The following is a 19,960-nucleotide window of genomic DNA, read 5'->3' as shown; positions in this document are numbered from 1 at the left end:
GAAAATGTCCTGCATAGTTTTCATCTGTTTTATTAATTTCACGTACATAAAATGATATCAAAAAATCTCAAAAGGTCACGGGGTTTTCTGTTTTTACAACATAGTTCACAAAAAAACTCACTATGCATTGGAATTACAAGACATGTGAAGCCGTCGTGACGCACACACACGCGTCCTCCATTTAGACTTACCGTCGTAAAAAAAACCATCGGAGTAAATTTCATTTCACATGGCTTTACATCACATGTTGACAGCAACATCTACAGTCCTCTATAGACTACACTAAGAAACCACACAAGGAAATTACGTGTGACATGCCATGGACACGTTCATTCGGAAAAAAGCGAGAGGAGGCTATTGGCTATATCATAGAAAGCACCCGTCGATTAAAGAGGTCGAAATCGTTTGTTTTTTAAAGCAGAAAACGTCACGTGAAACAACAGTTTGTTGGTAAATAACCCGGGAATATCCCGTCAAGCACAACGCACCAGAAAGTGAAGTGTCCCTTTTTGGAGTCACAGGACAGCGGGCAGGGTGCTGCCGTGCGCAATTACGCCGAATGCAAATTTATCCGTCTGTAATAAATTCCTCAAATATTATCATCACCACCACCATCGTCTTCATCATCATCCAAATCGGTTGCTACGTTGGACGACCGAAGTGGAGTCGGAGCACCGACACCTGAGAGGATGTGTGAGAATTGTTTCCCAATAAGAAAAGGTTCAGCTTTGCACAGAAAGAGCACATTTTCCCTGATGTCACTTTATTAGGAATGGCTTTAAAATATGGCACATTTTTGTCCTTTGTTGCTTTTTGTGATCTTAAAAACTGTGAGTATATTTGTATAAATGTTATTTTTGCCTTAACATTACGCACAGCTCTCCGCGCCTCGCCGCTTGCGCACTGCGCGCCGGTGCCCAGCGCTGTCTGTCCTGCGGAAAGGGAACGAACACTTCGTGGCTTTCCTGTCGCTTTTGAGCTCTTGATAACAAGCGACAGATTTGTGCTTGCATTGTAAACGCGTGTTACTCGTTTTAACCTTACAGTAGACTACAAATGTCACATGAATCAATTCACGATCTCGGTGATTGGCGGAGTTTCTGAGGTATAAAGAAAAAGAGAGAGAGAGAATTAAAAGTTCCACCTCTTTCATCAGGCGTTTTTCACGTGTGGTAATGGTGGGTGAGTTACCTGCTTAGATGTAGGCTATTTCAAAGCAAAATATTTTACATTGCACCCGCACAGATCCGCGGCTCAGCGGCTCGGCTGCTTGTAGTTGCCGTTGATCTCCTCCGAGATGTTGACCGCCTCCGCGCCCAGCGGCAACCTGTCGCTGTACTCAGACCCCATCTCGAACTCCTCCTGGTTGGTTTTGGACGAGGACCCGGGGATGGACTCGGTCACCACGCTCCCCTCCGCCTCACCCTCTCCGTCCCCTTCCTCCCCCTCGGCCTCTCCATCCCCCTCGCTGGGGTCGAATGTTTTCTCGGACTCCACTAAAGACGCCCTGCGATCAAAATCTCCGCCAATTTGTTTCTCCATCTGATCCGGGTTGTGCGCCTTCATGATCAGCCTGTAGGTCTTCCCTTGGTACTTGTAGAGCAGGTGGCAGCAGGTGGCCCCCAGCAAAGGAACAGTGGCCAGACCCAGAAGGAAAATGCTGACAACAACGATGATGAGGAGGGAGGGGATCTTCTTCCTGGTTGTGAAGACAACTTGGACTTGGCAGTCCTGCCCCCCATAGGTGAGACAAAGTGTGTAATTGGTGCCAGGCTTTAAACCATGGAAGTGGTAGGCATTAACCCCCTCCTCTATGTTGGACCACTGAACAATGGAGTGTCCATATCCTGTGTTTATGCAGAGGTAGAGCATGTCCAGGGTGGATTGACTGGACGAGCCCTGGTACAAACCTATCGGCTCTTTATTCACTGTTTCCTCTTTTTCACTTTGACTCAGATGAAGGTTGGATTTGCTGCTGGGAAGCTGCAGCGGATTCAGCTGCACTTTGGCCTCCGTCTCCGACACCTCTAACGCAATAACACCAAAATCAAAGGTGTACTGCTTCAGGTCGTCCAGGCTCAGGTTGAAGGCGTGGTTGGAGATGTGTTCGCTGCTATCTCTCACTCCACACTTGCTCGCAAAGGTGGGGTCCTTCGGGACGCCATCAACCTGCGCCGTGTCGTCTGTTTTGTCTAAGGAACCTTCCAGACTCTTTGTCTTCTCATCAGGCTTGGTCCAGTTGATCACTTTGTTTTTGGGGGTCTTTGAGTCTGTGGGTTTTTTACCAGATGGATTGAATTTGTCCATTTTAGGGTCAGGTATTGAGTTGCTGGTATGTTTCGTGGTTCCTGCCACAACCACTCGAACACTACTCTCTGCTCTGCCCAAGTCATTCACTGCAGAGCAGCTGTAGTTTCCTTCCTCCTTTTTACTCAAACGAGGGATGATGAGAGTGCCATTTCTAAAGACAAGGAATCGATTATTGGTTGTTTTATCATTAATTGGCGCATCATTTGTTTCTACAGTGGAAGGCAGGGGGAAGAGATAATTTTGATTTCCTGCTATCACCTCCCAAGTGAGTTGTGGTTTGGGGCTTCCTTTGGACTCACAGTTTAAGATGACCAGGTAACCCTCATAAAGCTCTGTGTTCTCAATGTTGGGCTCGTAGGTTATAGCGACAGTTGGGGCCCTACAGTCCAGTTTAGGGATGTTTGTAACCATTGAGCCCTTCATGTGTTCGGGGGCGTCACATAGAATTGAATTTGGATCGGGAACAGAGATCTTGGTTGTTGAGATCCAGTCCCTGAGCCATTCCAGGCGGCAGGAGCACGTGAAAGGGTTGTTGAAGATCTGAAGGTGGGACATGGCGGAGAGAGCACTGAAGGTTCCCTGCACAATGATGGTAAACTTGTTGTTGTTGATCCGCAGGGACCTCAGGTCTTTGAGCGTGGTGAAGGCATCCTTTGGCAGGTTCACCATTTCATTGTTGTTCATTTTCAGGAGCTGCAGGGCGGTGAGATTGTGCAGATCCTCCCATGGAAAGTTCACAATTTTGTTGTAACTGATGTCCAGGTTGCGGAGCTGGATGAGGGGGGCCAAGGTGTCCGTCTCTATGGTAACGATCTCATTGTGGGCCAGCCAGAGGGAGGTGACCTGGGTGATGTTTATGAAGCTTTTGCTTTTCAGTAACTTGATCTTGTTGGCGGAAAGGCTCACGGTGGTCACGTTGGAGGGGAGACCCAAAGGTACCGCCAGCAGGTCCTTGTAAGCACAGTCGGCAAACTGGTGGGCGAATTTGTCTTGGCAGCTGCAGAGCTCCGGACAGCACTGCACAACGCCAATCATGACAGTCCACAAGGCGACGAGCTGCAGGAGCCTTCTCGCCATTTTCTGCACCTGCAAGTATCAATTACCAGACATTAGCCAAACAAAAAAAATATCCACATGAACGTCCATTATGTCCATTATGGGCTTCGGCAGCCGAAATGTAATGTGGAAGCTTTTATCTCATATCAACTCAAATGATTTTTAGTGGTAGTGGGTTAAGAGGCACCACAAGGCAGAGAATGACATTACAAACTAACAAATCCAAAAAGCTGAAAACAACAACACAATATGAACACATCCCCTGCTGCTGCTGCCACACAACCAGAAAGCATCCCATGCAAAGTTTCCATTTCTCCAAATAACACCACGAAAATAACATGGACAGTTTTAGCTGTGGACTTGCGTGCACTTTACAAAGCACATGCATGCACATATGGTGAGTATCACATTTGCAGCATGTGGTCTCTCCTGCTCTGAGCCCGGTGCAGACACACTGAGTGTGTGTGGTGTCCAAGCCTTTGATTTAAACACACTTTATCCCAAACAAGAGTTAAATATCAACACTTTATGCTCAGATGCCCTCGTGCGATTTTTTTTTAATTACAACTGTCCCACAGCTTAGATGCAGCTCCTGACCGGTGTTATTAGTTTTTATTCTAAGGAGTAACCTTAGAATCCTCTTACCTTATCTTAGGTTAACTTCAATCCAAGCGTCTTATAAATCACCCTCTGAGTTTTTACGCTCCTCTGAAATAAGTTAAATGATGTAAAAAAAGGGAAAGTCCTCGTCCTCCTATGTGGTGGATCCCTTCACATGACTCCTGCGGACCGAGGCAGCGCTGCTGAAGGGCGGTGGAGGGCACATTTTTTTTCCCGGTGAGTCGCTGCTTGCAGTCCGTCGTGCGCTTTTTTTTTCTTCCTCCCCTCTCCAGCGAGTGTGGTCTCCACTGCGCGTCCACGCAGCCACGGAGCGCAGAAAAGCAGTCGGGAACGCGCAGCCTCACCCATCTCTCTCTCTCTCTCTCTCTCGCTCTCTCTCCCTCCTCAATATTAAAGATACAGAAGCTCCGGCTCCTGCAGCCGCAAAGACAATTCATAATTCAGGATGCGCATGTTTAATTTATGGCGCCGACCCCATCCTGTAATCTTTGACCTCATTCCTGCTGCCTATTGTCTTTAACTACAGAGGCAGGCCGAGAGTTTCCAAACGCATGATTCCAACATTTAAGTTGTGCAGCTCGAGTGCGCACACACGCAGATCTCTGCAGCATTGTTTTATTAGAATAACAATTCCACTGAACAAACAAAAATAGGCTGAATTAAGACTCTAAAGAGAAAAACTATTACGCAACAGATTCTGATCATTTAAATGCATTTCAGAATCCATCGGTAATATGTAAAACCCAAATAGATTTACAGCTTAAATCGTTTTAATTCAAAAACAAAAAGTGTTATTCTTAATCATCTTATCCTGAAATACACTGTGCTCCCTCTCTGTATTTATTTTGTGATTAATCCACTTGATTGTTTTTAATTTTTGATTTCGAAGGATCGCCCGTGATTCATGTCTATTAATTATTTAAATCAACATCATTAGTCATTAGAGTTACCTGAGTGGTTGAGTCATTATTGTTAGAGGAGACGTTTTCTGCTGAAATGCTGCCATCGTCTGGTGAACCACAGTATAGCTCTCTCTCTCTCTCTCTCTCTCTCTCTCTCTCTCTCTCTCTCTCTCTCTCTCTCTCTCTCTCTCTCTCTCTCTCTCTCTCTCTCTCTCTCTCTCTCTCTCTCTCTCTCTCTCTCTCTCTCTCTCTCTCTCATGCAATTCAAACTGAACACCACTTGGCAAAATCAAGGAGCAAAGAATTTAAGATTCTAAGGAACAACAATATATTGGCATCTCCTGCAGCTTGAGAGGCCAGTTTAATGATTCATAAACAGGAACCAGAATCGGAGATGTGCAGGAAAACTGTTTTTGTTTGCTGGAAATTAAACCGTTTTTTTTCCTAACATGCCTAAAAGGATGGGAAACCAAAGTCGCAGACCTCATACCGTGTGAAAATGTATTTCATGCTATATTTTAAAGTTAATATGAGATGTGTGACTCTAAGTGAGACAAATCAAATGTGTTCCAGAGTAACAGTTTCTTTTAAATATGAGATAATGTGATAATGTAACTAAGCTTTATATTCCCTGCATTCATAGATTTACTGTATAAGATGAGTGAGTGTTCAGTGTTTTAATATGAAATACTCAACTAGACTCAGGAGACTTTTTAGAACTTTTTGTGAACTTCAGATTATGTGATTTGAGTTTTTTTCATTTGGCTTTTTATGTTGTGGGCTTTTGATCTGGTCTAATTTTCTAATTCTTGAAATTTTGATATTTGGTTCGATCTTGTAATCTTCTCGTGTTTTGAAGTTTTTTCTTTGAAGCTTCTTGCCTTGTGTGTGTCTTTCTTACTTTGCTTATTGTCTTGGTCTGGTTTCCTGCTCCTGTGTTTGTCTGCACCTCCTCTAATGTGTCACGCCTGAGTTCACATATCACTGCCTCCTTCAGTGTGCAGTCTCCATGCTCCGCTCTCTCCTCTGTTAGGTCGTCTGTTAATATCCCTTGAGCTTCCTCTGGTTCGTTCTTTTTGTTGTCTGCAGTTTTTTGAGTTTGGACTTTTAGTATGCTTGTTTGCCTGCTTGTTTGCCTACTGTCTAACATGCCTGATTGTTTGATATGCCATGCTACTACTATGCTAATACACATGTATTAATATGTATTGTAGTCATACAAAAGCTCAATACTCTGTTAAGGGGCTGACTAGTTAATATTAGATGTTTAATTAATTCCCTCTGTCCCTCTGTCTGATTGTGAGAGAAACACAATCACTACTAATAAAGTGGACAATGGGTACTTTAGAGTTAGATTAGGTTTGAAAATGTTTAAACATCAACAGTACTCAATGGTACTGGAGGTGCTGAGGCAGTGGGGTAGATTCAATTCTGCTTGGGCAACATTGGGGCTTGGATCAGCCACTTGATAATATGTTGTTCAGCAGACAGTGTCAGTAATTAATGAGTTGAACTGTTCATCAAACTTTCAAAGTGTAAAGTTTAACAGTTCACTGTTCTTTTTTGGACTAATTATATCATCTGATGTGTTAACGTCAATATTCATGGGATTTTCAGTGTGAGTGTGAGTACTTATATAAAAAATGTTGCATTATGGATCATAACAGTGGCGTTTCTGTTATGTTCTGATACCTCGAAACGACACACACCAGAAGTGCAAAAACCTTTGAAGCATCTTCCATTGTATTCTCATACACAGCAGTAATTATAATCTCAGCAGCATTTATTAAAAGATCCCCCAACACCATCGACATAATTGAGATACACAATTAACTCAAACTGCTGAGGCCTCAAACTTGATTTAGTCCTTCATCGCTTATATTACATTCACTTTACATATTGAACCTTAACTGTCAAGGTTTGATGGTTAAAGATTGTGGTTGTCAATATTTCAGTCCTGTGAAACGACAGTGCCCTCTGCTGTCAGAAACTGCAGTTACAGACACTATCATAAAATCATCCTTATAAATATCAATATTATTGTAAGAGTTGACACTTCAGGTAAAGTTAAAGTTCCTTTACAGTGTCGTCTCTACTCTGATCAGAATACAGGGCTTCAGTACTGACTGAAGAGCTCGTGGTTGGGAATTAGGTTGCCCTAGTTATGTTTGTAAACATGTTGGTCTGGACAGCAGTGACCTCTGCTGTTGGCAAACAGTAACTACAGATACAATTTGTATCATTTTTGTGTAACTAGTGGAGTAGGAAGTTAGTAGTAGTACTAAAACCTTTCACTGAAATTTAAGTACAAATAGATACAAAAAAATGTACTCAAGTGAAATCAAAGTATCATACTAACGATTCTACTCGAGTAAAAGTAGGTAAATACTTGCTTTAAATGTATTAAAGTAAAAGTACTTGTTGAGTGTTGCCTCCTCCCCTATGCATCAGTCTACTACATCATTATGCCCACTCTGATTGCATCAATGAACCAATTCTAAATTGAACTAAAAAATATATAAAAACAATCAGGACATGTAAAACAATGCTTTGCAAAAAGGTAATGCAGTAGAAAGTACAAATGTTTGCTGATCTATGTATTGAAGTAAAAATGAAAAGTACCTCCAAATAAATCTACTAAAGTAAAGTCCAGATACATGAAACACGTACTCAAGTGCAATGAAGTAAATGTACTTGCTGTGTATAACCAACACATTTGTTGATGTGTTTACACACATATTTGAGATAATGGGAACTTCCTGTGTTGGCTTGTGCTTTGTACAGCTGCAGTGTTTGTAATAGACTGGGTGTGGTTCCAGTCGTTAAAATCATGAATTGTTTTTGTTTGGTGATTATATTAATTTCTCATTCCTTCCACTAGAATTTCCTCTCATACAGGCACAACAGGAAAACCTGGATCTGTAAACTATGCTCCGCATTGGGGATCAAGTTTTTTTTTGCACTGATATCAGAGACCAGAAGCTCAAAGTTTGAATATCTCACAGATTAGACTCACAGCTCAGTACCAGCCACAACCAGGGCTGTTGAGAGGAAAGAGATACTGAAGTATTTTAAAATAGACCTTCGAAAATCCAATCAGTGATGCTTAGCTACCGTATGAAGCCAAAGGTTGCCATGATACCATGTTATCCAGCAGCCTGAGCAGAGAGGGCCTGGAGGTAATTAGACAGGGTGACTCATGAGACAACACGTAGGGACACCGCAGACAAATTTATGGCATCTAAAAAACAACAACATGCTTTAAATCCCTGTCTGAAGTGCAGGCCGCGTAGACACTTAACCACAGGTATCGGGTCAGGTGTCGTGTAAGCTCGTGCTTAAGCCTGAGATGTCATGATCTTCGTTAAAGTGACCTGAGGCTCCACACAAACAGAAAACAAAAAAAGGAACAGCTACACAGCATGCAGAGCCACCTCTTTCTCAGCCGGGACGAAAACAACTTGCAAAATATGTGTTGTTGGGAGTAGCCAGTGGGAGGAAAACATATTTAGCTGTCTGTCTAACGTGAAGTCATTGCATTACAGAATGAAAACATGGGTGGATGCAAGATTTACACTAACCGACATAATAAAGTAAGGGCAGGGTTTGGTCATAAAACAGAGAGGGAACACGCCCAGATGATCGTGCTCCATTATTTTTATCCTGTTCATGACATTCTTACTAAACTAACTAAAATGTTAAATGTTAAATATCTGAAAATATGAGTTGCTGTGTGGATCCTGCTCTTGGATTTGGTGATAAACAAATATAGACATGAGAAGTTCTCCTAAAGTGTCACAATTAGTTCATCAGATAGAAAAATCTGACAAGAATCTGCAGGATTTCCACCCAAGTGGCTCTGGAGTGCATGAACAAGATGTCCTCACTTGGTCGACCTGAGCAGGGTTGAGACTTTAGATCCAGGAAGATAGATTACTGTAATTACAGTGTTATCATTACCCTGATTAAACTACACATGGTTTACTTTAGGGTGTTAGGTCTGGTGAAGGTATGACGTACTAAAGAAGAATCAGTTGCTCTCTCCAAACTATGTACGAGTGGAGCTATGAAGAGTAAGGAAGAAAAGTTATGAATATTATGATTTTTCAGGTCTTATTTCTTTTTTAATTTCATAATCAGGACATCAGTAATGTTTACATACATTTTGAAGCAATCAGTGAACAACTTACCTGGTTTTTACTATCAGGAGGAAACATTGCTTGCACTTATAAAATATCTGATATGAAACTAGATTTAGTAATAAAATATATATCTTAATATAATAAGATTGAACCAATATTTACATAATAAATATTAAGCTCAGTAGTTATTAAGGAGTCTTGCATTAAAGGTCCAGTGTGTAAGATTTAGGTGAAAGGGATTTATTTGCAGAAATTGAATATAAAATAATCTTAGGGATGTTTTCACTAGTGTGTTTCATCTAAGTTGTACAAATTGTTGTTTTCTTTACCCTAGAATGAGCCCTTTATATTTAAATACTTTATATTTACATCGGGAGTGAGTCCTGTCTACGGAGGCCGCCATGTTTTTTACAGTCCTCCAAACTGGACAGACTAAAAACCTTTTGAGTTTTTATGACAACTGAAGGCTGCCACAGGTTCTCTTCCATGTTTTGAAGTGGAGGGTTAGGTGAGGGCATGCTGCAACATGCAACTTCACCACTAGATGTCGCTAAATTCTACACCCTGAACCTTTAAAGTGAGACTATTGCAGAAAAGGTCAAACGTAGTTCTTCTTACCAACGGTAAGTAGAATTGAAACAAAATAAATCACACCACTGCTCACCTCATTGCACTTTGATAAATATTAAATAATATTAACACCGCTCTCACCAATTGACCCATTTAGCATTAGTAGCTGCTCTTGACCACAGATAATGTTGATCCCTGTTTCTGTATTTTAATAGAACTCAGTGACATTTACATGTTTTGGCCAAAGTTGATGTGGAAAGTGAAACAAAGTGCCTTCCAGAAGGAGGTGTACATTTTTCAAGCAGCTCGCTGACACTGACTGTTAAAACCATAGACTGTATGATGATGGACGACATGAAGGCTCCCGTGAAGTAAAGCCAAAGTGTCCTGATCACCACCTGGTGGTTGACTGCTGTCATAAATCTTTCCTCCTCCATGTTAGTGGATGGAAATGGACCAATTATTACAAATTGTTCCTGTCATTTTATGTAGTTATTATCTCAAGTGATCATTTTCCAGTAAGTCTGCTCTTAATTAGTTATTTGATGCTATAAAAAACATCATGATTGACAGCTGTGACTGACTCACGATTGCTCAAGCACATGTAGCGACGGGACCTTCCTGATTCATCTCCCTTCCTTCATCTCTACAGCTCTAAAAGCATTACCGGGATATATTTTAGCTTTATTTCTGGATAGTGGGAGGAAGTAGAGATGCCTCACCCATCTTTATATAAAGCTTAAAACAGTGGGAGGGGTTGAGCAAAACAGGGACATTATGTGGAAATGTCTGGTTGCCTCCACCCTTTGGGCCGCTGTGGCTCAACGGGTAGAAAGCGTTGTCCTTTAAACAGAAATTCGGCAGTTGGATCCCAGTCTTCCGCATGCCGAAGTGTCCTTGGGCAAGATACTAAACCTCAAATTGCCCCTGGAAGTTGCACCCTTCTCATAGAGAAGGTGCTGCCCATAGATGCACAGTGTGACTGGGTGAAGGGAAATATGTTCTGTAAAGCGCTTTGAGTGGTCATCAAGACTAGAAAAGCAAATACAGACTATTTACCATTTACTTCCCTAAAGGGGGCACAGAGGAAATTCACACAGGAATATGACATTTTCCTGAGCTCTGCTGAAGCAGAGAAGGAGATGCTGGCCTCTATATGTGCCGGTCTTAGAAATAAACCAAACCCAATGACATTATCTGTGGCCGTGTGACTGGGAGCTTATTCACTCGTGATCTCAGCATTTTACTTTTGTGCTGGGTTTGGGTGTCACACTCACAGGCTAAACCCTGTTAAAAGACATTCCATCAGATTCCTTCTTAAACCCTCTGTTATTTCCTTGTCTTGGAAGAAAGATAAGTTCTCACTGAAAAGTTGCAGGGATTAATGCTTCATGCTCAAGTCAAGATCTAAACAAACACCATTGGGGCCATAAGCGGCATCCTGCTGCCAATATGTGTTTTGCTTTCTCCCTCCATCACGCCATCCTGTTCCGGTTTCTCTTTAAGAAACTCCACTGAACTAAACTACCCTAAATTTTCTGCCAAGCACATCTACTATGTGAGCAGTTGCATTAAGAAGGTTTTAGGTTCACAGCGGGAGTGTTCCTTGTTGAGCTTTGTTGATGTTCCTGCGGAATTCCTTCAGCGCCGCCTGCATCCTGGCTTGACTCTCTCCGGCAGAGACCCAAAGCCTGAGAATTATTGCTGATAGAATAAAAACTAATTAGTGCAACATTTCTACAGCCAGTCCTAGAATGATCAGTACTGTCTGTGACACAGCAGCCGATGCATCATTTATGTCATGAGAGCTATCGCTCCCCATCTTTGTGTCTGCGATCAGTTGCTCCGTAAGGTGATATTTTTTCACCACTTTTGTGTAGTCTTTCTCTTTGGAAACACACTCGTAGGCGCCGTAGTTCTCTGGTGCCATGGCAGGGATGAGGTGCAGGCAGTTAGACTGCATCTGCAGACACGGGCTGCTCTGGCCTCTGTGCTCCCAGGTGTAGACAGCGTGGTAAGAGTCTATGGGGCACGACAGGTAGAAGGGGACACCCAGGGGAACTGAATGAACTGCTCTCAAATTCTCCGGTGATGAATCTATATCCCGTTTGGTCCGGTTTACTTTCATCGGTTCTACAAGAATGAAAAAAGATAAAATATAGATGTGACCTTCATTTTTCTTTTTTATGCAACATGTAGCATGAATGATAACAAGATCGTCATCGTTACCTTCTAAGGATTCAGAGCAGACAGTTGTTTGCCCATTCATGATATTCTGAATGCCTCCACTGTGAACAACAACAAAACACACAATGCCGTTTTATCTGACAAACATGTAGCAAGTAACTTTGTTGTTGCCCTGATGATCCGTTTTATACTGTAAAATGTTTGAGTCTCCCTCTCTAGTCTAATGAGTCTTGTTATGAACATTGTCCCGACTTACTGAACAGTCGAGTTGCATCCAAACTGGGTCCAGGCACAGTAAGGGTCCCGGGCCAATACACATTCGGCACAGGAGCTGTTGTACTGCTGACACCTCTGCAGGTCCATGATGGAGATTTTCTCTGAAAACCCCACGACTAACTTTTTCTGAGCAAAGAAAGACAAAGACATTATTTCCCTTTAAGCCTGCATTAATAGCTTTTTGTTCAATTGAGTGCAGTGCAATAAACGCCACATTTCTTTCAATTCAGCAATAAGTGGCCTTTTTGCACATCTAGCAGCTTTGGAGCAACATTAGCATTCATTTGACTTTGGTTGCTTCATGCAATGTAAGTCCAGGGTACAGTATGTCGCTTTCCTTTTAGCTCTGTTTTTGGTCTCCACCAGCTGACTCTTGGGTTAAATGCACCTTCATGTTCACTAAATTGTTGCTACTTTGTCTCTCTGTCATATTGTTGCCAGACATGTAGCCTACAGAGGATTTTTGCAGAAAACAGTTCAACAGGGAATAAGACAGACGAGAGCCTAAAGACTGAACTGAAATAGTAGAGTTGCCAGCCGTCACACCAGAACAATAACTTGACAGATGCACATTACTACAAGCTATGTCTCACATAATATATTAAATTGAGCTGTCGTTAATATAAAATAACAAAAACCCTACTGACAACACTGCATTGTGGGGCATTTCGAGGTGACATTGAAAACGAGCTGTACCTTTTTGGAGTCAAGTTTCATTGATTGTACAGTTGAACTGTTGGAGAGTTGTGTTTCTGAGATGATAAAAGCTTCAGATCCAGCCTCAAGGATTTTATGGACCTTTCCGGAGTCTGTTGGAGCAGCACACAAACAGAAGTTGGACATGTTATTTTGGGAGTGCTACGTTGTATTATTAGCCCATTGTTTCTAGCAGAGGTTATAAACAATGATAGGGGGGTCAATGTGGAGGAAGAGGATTCAAAGCATTGTAGATTGCCTCCGTATAGAACAGCTTACCCGTGGCTAGAAGCAGGACGTTATACTTGTGCTGGTCCACGGCTTGAACTTGGTCCACTGCTAACTTGGTGTAGTTGTTTCTGCTGATATAAAATGGAGCTGTGTATTGCACAGAGTGAACCCAGTCAGTCATCTCCGGGTAGTCCTTCACCATTTTGACTGTGGGCAGTGGCAGACTCTTGCTGTTTTTCACACACTGAAAGATACATGGGCACAAATATTTTTCAGTTTCGAAATAGTGTGTACATAGTAAGACATGGGAATATAAACCAGGAAGCTCAATTCAAGCTGTAATGTAATGTCAAAAGTGAAGGCATCTGAGGTGTTAGAGATAAACATTACAAATTAGAGATAAACATTTACTTGAACTTTAAACATGTGTGGTTGTCTTTATCAAGTTTATCCTCCCCGTACAAGTATGTGTAATCATTGAGTCAGTAAATCCTTTGCATCTGCAAATCTTTCATATGGGCCCCTTTAGTTCCTTAGTAACAGGGCTGAACTCAAATAGACTTTATGTAAAAAGAATTCCAAAAACAAGAGATGGAAACACTGAACCACAATGGATGTGGAGACGAAATGTAGACACATTTTCCACGTCTCCACCCCTTTATGTAACATTAAGTTTTTTTGTAGCTTACAAGCCCACTCAGACACATAGACTGCCCACAATAAAGCCAAAACAAAAGAAGAAACACTCTTTGACTGCACAGCAACATAAGAACAAAACAAACCCTTACTGTTCCTGGCCTTGGTTTGGGAATGTCTTTGTCGTAGCCTTTGAAAGTTGAGTTCTCAAATATTTCTTCAATCTGTCCCATGGAGTAGATGCAAACTGCTGTTGAGTTCCTGCAAGATAAAAAATACAAGTGAGGGTTACCATTATAAGCGGAATATTTCAGGAGTAATGATTTCAGTTTTACAAAACTTTTTTAAAAAAGGGTCAGAGAAGAGGCAAATAACTTTTATGGAACATACCAGACTCATCCTCATCAATCAAACTTTGAGTATCTGACATTGTTTCCACCTCAAACATAGATGTCCTGCCAGTTTTCAGAGGCGTGATCAAGTGGTATAAGGGCCGCTCCCTTGGCCAGGGAACAAATAGCTTTTCAGGCTTTAATTCAGTAAAGCAGACCCCACTAATGACAAGCATGTGAACACACTGCTGTTGCTCTGATAGATCTTTGTCCAATCTGATCGGACAACCCTGACGATAACATCTGCTTGGGCTTGGAGACTACAAATTAAAAACAGACAACCTGCCTATATATAAGTGCAATACTAGGACTAGGACTAGTAGGAGTATCCCTGTAAGCAAACAATCAAGTACGACAAGCACAATGATGAAAAAGTGTGCATCTCCTATTATGAGGTTAACGAGTGGTACTGGAATGAAATAAACACTAATTGTATTTGTGGGTCATTAACAGCAATGTTAACATCTGACCTCAGGAGCACATCCATTTTTTTTTTTTCTCTTCTAATTGAACTGAATTGGTCATGTGGAAAACCTACTGTTCTTGGCATTTGTTATTCATAATAAACATTCTGCACTATCACTACACCACACAGTGTAGGTCAAAACCCTCCGGCCAAATTTAACTTTTACCAAAATGCTGAGCTTTCAGTTTGAAGTGAGAGCCCTGGTGTGTTGCCAGGGTTACTGCTATAGTTGCAATATAAAGGAAGGGAAAGTGCCGAACCAGCTGCTTGAGAAAAGCGCGTAGACTCTGGTGTTGCGCCAGTCGTCAGCGTGAATCACAAAAATGTCAAGGAGACGGTTGAAATACAGAGACTCGTCTGGAAACCCACAGACGAGACGGGCCTTCAGGAAAGATGTCCACATGTTCTGGAAGAATCTTTTGGATCCGCCTTCATCCACCTGCACAAATAGTAGTGCTACATTACAGCAGGGAAGATGTCCTTTCACTTGCAAACTGAAATATGTCAACTCAGGGTGATTTGATATGGTATAAAAATGTGACTGCTTTTAGGCCAAGTCTTGTTTTGCACAGATGTCAAATTACAAGAGGAGGGACTGAGACCAACACACAGCGGTTCGCCTGTACTCCGACATCAATCTGGTTTACTGCTTTAATTATGTGCACACTTGTCAAAGCCTGGCATTGTATCCACAAGACTATACCCACAATATTTCCATTACCCTTTGTTTTTCAGCACAGCGCATACAAATAATTCATTTCATCTCATATTATCCACGTCAGCCCATGATATGAGCATATCCATAAAACACAGTCTACTGATAAACCTGTAAATAGTGGCTGACCTTAACCATTGTCCCTGCAAAGATTAACATCAAACATCACTGGTTTGACAGATGGGGGCATTTCCATTGTCTGGCAAATTCAGAACAGGTTACTTTGTGAAACGCAGCAGACACGCTGACAGAGCAAAACATTTTTTACGGTATTACACTGAGAATATGTACTGATTACCACCTACAGGTAACATACTGAGGAAATAGGATCTAATGAGTGTGTTGATTACGATATGGAGCTTGTTATTTTTCAGAATTATCAGCCAATATATATATCTGCAGTTTTTGTCTTATTGCCCTGCTAGCGCCCCCCAGAGGTCGTGCTTGTCCTTCTCATACAATCAAACCAAAGTGCTATGAGCTACAGGTGTGCAGATTGACACCGAATATTGATAATACCAATGCTAAGTCCTGTTATATACCGATGATAGCACCAGAGGGATCAATACCGTAGACTGTATATAAAGTTGGACAAATTGACAGTCAAAAGTGCAGCTAAAATCATCTACATTGCCCCCTGGTGGTTGGCTCCAGTTTGGGTCACAAAACCAAGCCTTCTCCATGTTCGTGGATGGAACATGGGACGAACTTAAGAGTCAAAGTACACATCGAATGCATTTTTCTCGAAGATCGTATTTTAGGTAGCTCTTGGCTGTACACCATGATCACTGCTGACTGAACTCTGGCTACAAATCACATCAAAATTTCAAAACAGTGGCACTCGTATTCAAGATGATAAAGCTGTAACGGGAGGAAGTGCAGACAGGTCGTTTATCTTCAACTGATCTTTGGTCAGTACCATTAAGACTCATCTGTGGCACATTAAATCACACTTTCTTACATGATTGGTTGATTCTTGTCCTGGGATCAGATCAATGCGATCACATTTTGACATTGAACATGAACACTGTATCTTCATTACTAACATTTTCACATTTTAATAAGCGATCTCCTGGTATTGACCTTTCATGTTACTTGAATAAGACTTGGGGTGACTATTAGCTTGATTACTGGAGCTGAACTAATGAGGATTTAAGCAGCTTAGAAGCCTAGCAAGATAAGAGCTTCACATCATCATCCAGCATACCTTGCAAACTCTGGCGACCCTAGATATCCAGGGGTCAGCCTCTGGGCTGTGGTCCGAGTTCTTTTCCCGGAAAAAGATGTAAATCTTCTCTTGGTCTGGGTCTTCAATTTGCTTCACCCAGGAGGCAGAGATGAACGTGGGCTCTGTGGATAGAGGAGGATATGTTTACCAAACTGTAATGTTGACAGTACAGTGCAAGACCAGCACACAACATGACGCAAATGCTTGGACTGGTAAGACAAGGTAATTACTCTGCTCTAAGCAGTAAAGGACAGTATGGTCTATATGAGGGTTAAACTGCCACATTAAATGATAGTAATCAGATGCATCACATTTAATTATATTTGCTGTCACACTGCAACACCAATGAACTTTAAGCATAGTCATAATTCAACATCATAAGCTGACTTCACCCACCTGACACCCAGTTGTCATACATCCAGACATTAGCTCTTTTGCCAGCTTTCCTTCTGAATTGTAATGAACTTCTATCGGTATCCACAGAAGCTGCAGCGTAGAGATCCCCGTCTAAAAATAGCAGAGACATCACGTGTAAACGAGCACAAATGTCCCCTTATTCAGTATATTTATGTGACTTGCCAACTCAACTATCACACATGATTTAATATTGTTACATAAGCCAGCACCACATGAAGAGTCACATGAAGCACACAGCTGCACTGCATAGTACGTACCGACTGTGAGGGACAGGGAATTTTGGGTGTACACAGGTGGAGAGATCCCCGTTCCCTCATAACTCTCCACTATTTCGTGAGATTGATTGTTCACTGATGAAAACTATAGAACCACAGACAGTTGACAGGATATTGTGATGGTTAGTTGTGCACAACTGTGATGGAAAAAATGACCAAGCACCCAACACTTGCCACCCAACACCCTATAAATTATAAAAGACGTTTGTTAAATGAAAATTTAATGTGCATCGCAGCCACTTCATCGGTTCCATGCTTCAAAGGGTCCCTTGTTTCACACTTTTATGGTGTTTTATTGGAAGTTATGATACCCATAAGAAGATGTATTTGTGGTTTTAAACAGATAGGGCCTTCTGTATGAACTCTGAGTTCATTTTGTCTGTATTTGTGCACCTTTTCTGAAAGGTTTCTGAGCCGGAGGAAGCAGATGAAACGGAGCAGTACCATCGGAAATTGTGGTGGGGCAGTATTGATGAGAATTCAAGCAACTGTATATAAAGATGGAAAACATCACTGCTCCACTTATGTGAAGCCTAGATAGCTCATTTAAAAGGTGGTGTGCATTTCCTTCCACAATATTTATCTAGAACCTATCGACCTGCTTTAAAAGACATGGACATTTTACTGTCTACACAACATGTCACAGACAGAGATAACATTAAGTGTAACTCCAGTGCAAACACTTACTAGTTTCCAGCACTGTGGTTTGAGTCCATTCGTTCCACAGACAAACATGCTGTCCTGAAACATCTCAATAACCGTGATGACGTTTTCACAGGAGCCCTGCGTCACAAAGGTGGTTATTTTCAAGTTGTAACACAGAACTGATTCTTTATTTCACTTCAAGATTTCTTCTTATAACACAAATCATCACTCTCTAGTTACCAACCTCTTGGCACATCTTTTGCCCTGATGTTTTCAGAAGGAATTTCTGCAGGGGGAAATCAAAAAGAGGACAAATTAAGGTGTATTAGCTTTGAATGAGACATTACAAATGGAAAATTAACATTTTATACAGGTCTTATCACTTCCTAGCCTATAAAGAATCCTGCACTCAAACAAATGGAGCTTTTAATGATTAATTATGAGGGACAGAAAATGACAGTATGAATAAATAAAGTCAGTTTAAATACATGTAAAAATACATAAATATCCTTTTTCATTACCAAAATGTATTTATTTTTCATTTATTTATATATTTAATTATTTATTCCTGCATTCATTCATTTATTTATTTCTACTTATGTCATATGAAAAACCTTGAGGTAAGATAATAAATAAAAAACCTCTATCCATCTTTCTCAGGTCAGCTAAGGTTTATAGTTTTAGGACCAAATTCACTCAAGAAAATTGATAGTGGAAGACCTCAATGCTCCAGCCACAGACGGCTATCCATCAGTGAAATAAAGATGTGTGTGTGTGTGTGTGTGTGTGTGTGTGTGTGTGTGTGTGTGTGTGTGTGTGTGTGTCTTACGGTCAGAGCCATTATAAAGGCTAATCAATACAACAGAAGAGGCCATATTACGGAAAGTGATATGGTATATCATATGTCAATGTTTCCAGTTCACCACCAGCATTCAATCGTCTATTTGTATGGGGCTTCAGACGGAAAAAGTGAACAATGGGCTGCAGCCATCTGCTCCAGTATCATCTGATCATGAGCAGCTGAACCTCACCAACGGCTAAGCGTGTGATTTATGTATAAAAGGACAAAAACTAAATAAAAAAGTTCAAAAACTGTGTTTTTTAACTCTGGAACATGCACCCACCTCTTTGATGTTATTGTCATCCATGTCAAGTTTTAACACAAAGTCAGTGCCCCCCACATACATGTCCGCAGAGTCCTCGTGATAGTAGAGGACACTGTGTTTCTGCTGTTCTTGGTATTCAAATCCACCTCCGACTGTACCTGAGGGGGAAACACATGAAGGGTCACATTATACTTCAGTAGCTGGGAGGCTGTTAGTGCAGATCAGACTGATCAGTGTCAATGACAACAACATGCTGTCACATCCAAACAGTACAGCCAGTGTGATCTCATCCCCGAGGAAGAGGAGAGATGGGTCAACCCTAAACTGATTAGCTTGGCGGGCTTGGGAGAGGATTTGAGGATTGACCCCTGTAGCTGATTATTCTGAACAGCTTCTATTCAACTCAATGGTTTTTTACATCTACACGTATATTATGGCAGGCTGAATGGATCAGAGAGAAGTGAACTTACCTTTGCTCAGAAGCCTTGGAGTGTTTTTGGACCCAAGCCTCGGTGCGTCCTTCATACCAACACTCAGGACGAGCAGAAAATCCCTCGCGAGCCAAATGTATATTACAACAAACCGCCTCATCTTGCGTTTTAGATCACGAGCGTGTATTATTTCTCCACCTCGGGGAATGAACTGTGATCAAACTATCGTGATACTATCCCCTGCGTCCCGGAGCTCTCCTTCCCTGATCGACTGTGCAGATAAATGTGCTGTTTTAACGTCCAGCAAAAATAAATCCTCCAAAGAAATTAAAATCACATCGCAAAACACTAGAGTTAGAATAGCCGTCCGCAGTCCGTGGAATGAGCCCAAAACAGTGAGGATGCTCCTGCAGTGCGCCAGTGGAGAGAAATGAGAAGTGGGCGTGGACTTGAGATCGTTAAAGTCAAAATGTCATAGTGTACAATTAAAGCCTTAGCAGACACTTGACTTTGACAGGTCACAGTATCACATACTGCGTTTCTCTGCAGGGCACTTATTGATATGCAAGAAAGAAAGAAAGAAAGAAAGAAAGAAAGAAAGAAAGAAAGAAATGCAATGATGGGAAAATGTTAGGTCTATAAACTAAACTGTGCACAT

General features: G+C 41.6%; 2 protein-coding genes across 2 annotated transcripts; both read right to left on the bottom strand.

Annotated features, from left to right (window-relative positions):
• Window positions 1-14: 14 nt before the first annotated feature.
• islr2 (immunoglobulin superfamily containing leucine-rich repeat 2) lies at window positions 15-4,309 on the bottom strand. Its single transcript, XM_034587705.1, has 2 exons — window positions 4,012-4,309; window positions 15-3,396 (listed from the first exon to the last, which is right to left on the bottom strand). Exon 2 carries the CDS (start codon window positions 3,385-3,387, stop codon window positions 1,255-1,257), a length of 2,133 nt encoding a protein of 710 aa, XP_034443596.1. The 5' UTR covers window positions 3,388-3,396; window positions 4,012-4,309; the 3' UTR covers window positions 15-1,254.
• Window positions 4,310-11,247: 6,938 nt separating this feature from the next.
• sema7a (semaphorin 7A) lies at window positions 11,248-19,704 on the bottom strand. The gene is made up of 15 exons (XM_034587709.1): window positions 19,537-19,704; window positions 19,342-19,500; window positions 18,890-19,029; window positions 18,010-18,051; window positions 17,808-17,903; window positions 17,103-17,205; window positions 16,825-16,935; window positions 16,408-16,550; window positions 14,746-14,924; window positions 13,780-13,888; window positions 13,040-13,235; window positions 12,761-12,873; window positions 12,045-12,190; window positions 11,831-11,889; window positions 11,248-11,734 (listed from the first exon to the last, which is right to left on the bottom strand). The coding sequence occupies exons 2-15, from the start codon at window positions 19,460-19,462 to the stop codon at window positions 11,325-11,327; spliced, it is 1,968 nt and encodes a 655-aa protein (XP_034443600.1). The 5' UTR covers window positions 19,463-19,500; window positions 19,537-19,704; the 3' UTR covers window positions 11,248-11,324.
• Between the last annotated feature and the right edge of the window lie 256 nt (window positions 19,705-19,960).

The sequence above is a fragment of the Hippoglossus hippoglossus genome, chromosome 6 (assembly GCF_009819705.1).
Source record: "Hippoglossus hippoglossus isolate fHipHip1 chromosome 6, fHipHip1.pri, whole genome shotgun sequence".
In the NCBI taxonomy this organism is placed as follows: domain Eukaryota; kingdom Metazoa; phylum Chordata; class Actinopteri; order Pleuronectiformes; family Pleuronectidae; genus Hippoglossus; species Hippoglossus hippoglossus.
The sequence above is the reverse complement of the archived record's forward strand: the minus strand, read 5'-3'. Positions and strand labels throughout refer to the sequence as shown.

Excerpts from the sequence above, each read along its gene's own strand:
- islr2 (XM_034587705.1), bottom strand. The coding sequence starts at position 3,387 with ATGGCGAGAAGGCTCCTGCAGCTCGTCGCCTTGTGGACTGTCATGATT.
- sema7a (XM_034587709.1), bottom strand. The coding sequence starts at position 19,462 with ATGAGGCGGTTTGTTGTAATATACATTTGGCTCGCGAGGGATTTTCTG. Across the intron at positions 16,551-16,824 it reads GTATGACAACTGGGTGTCAG|AGCCCACGTTCATCTCTGCC; the intron begins GTGGGTGAAGTC and ends CTCTATCCACAG. Across the intron at positions 13,236-13,779 it reads CCAAACCAAGGCCAGGAACA|TGTGTGAAAAACAGCAAGAG; the intron begins GTAAGGGTTTGT and ends TGTATCTTTCAG.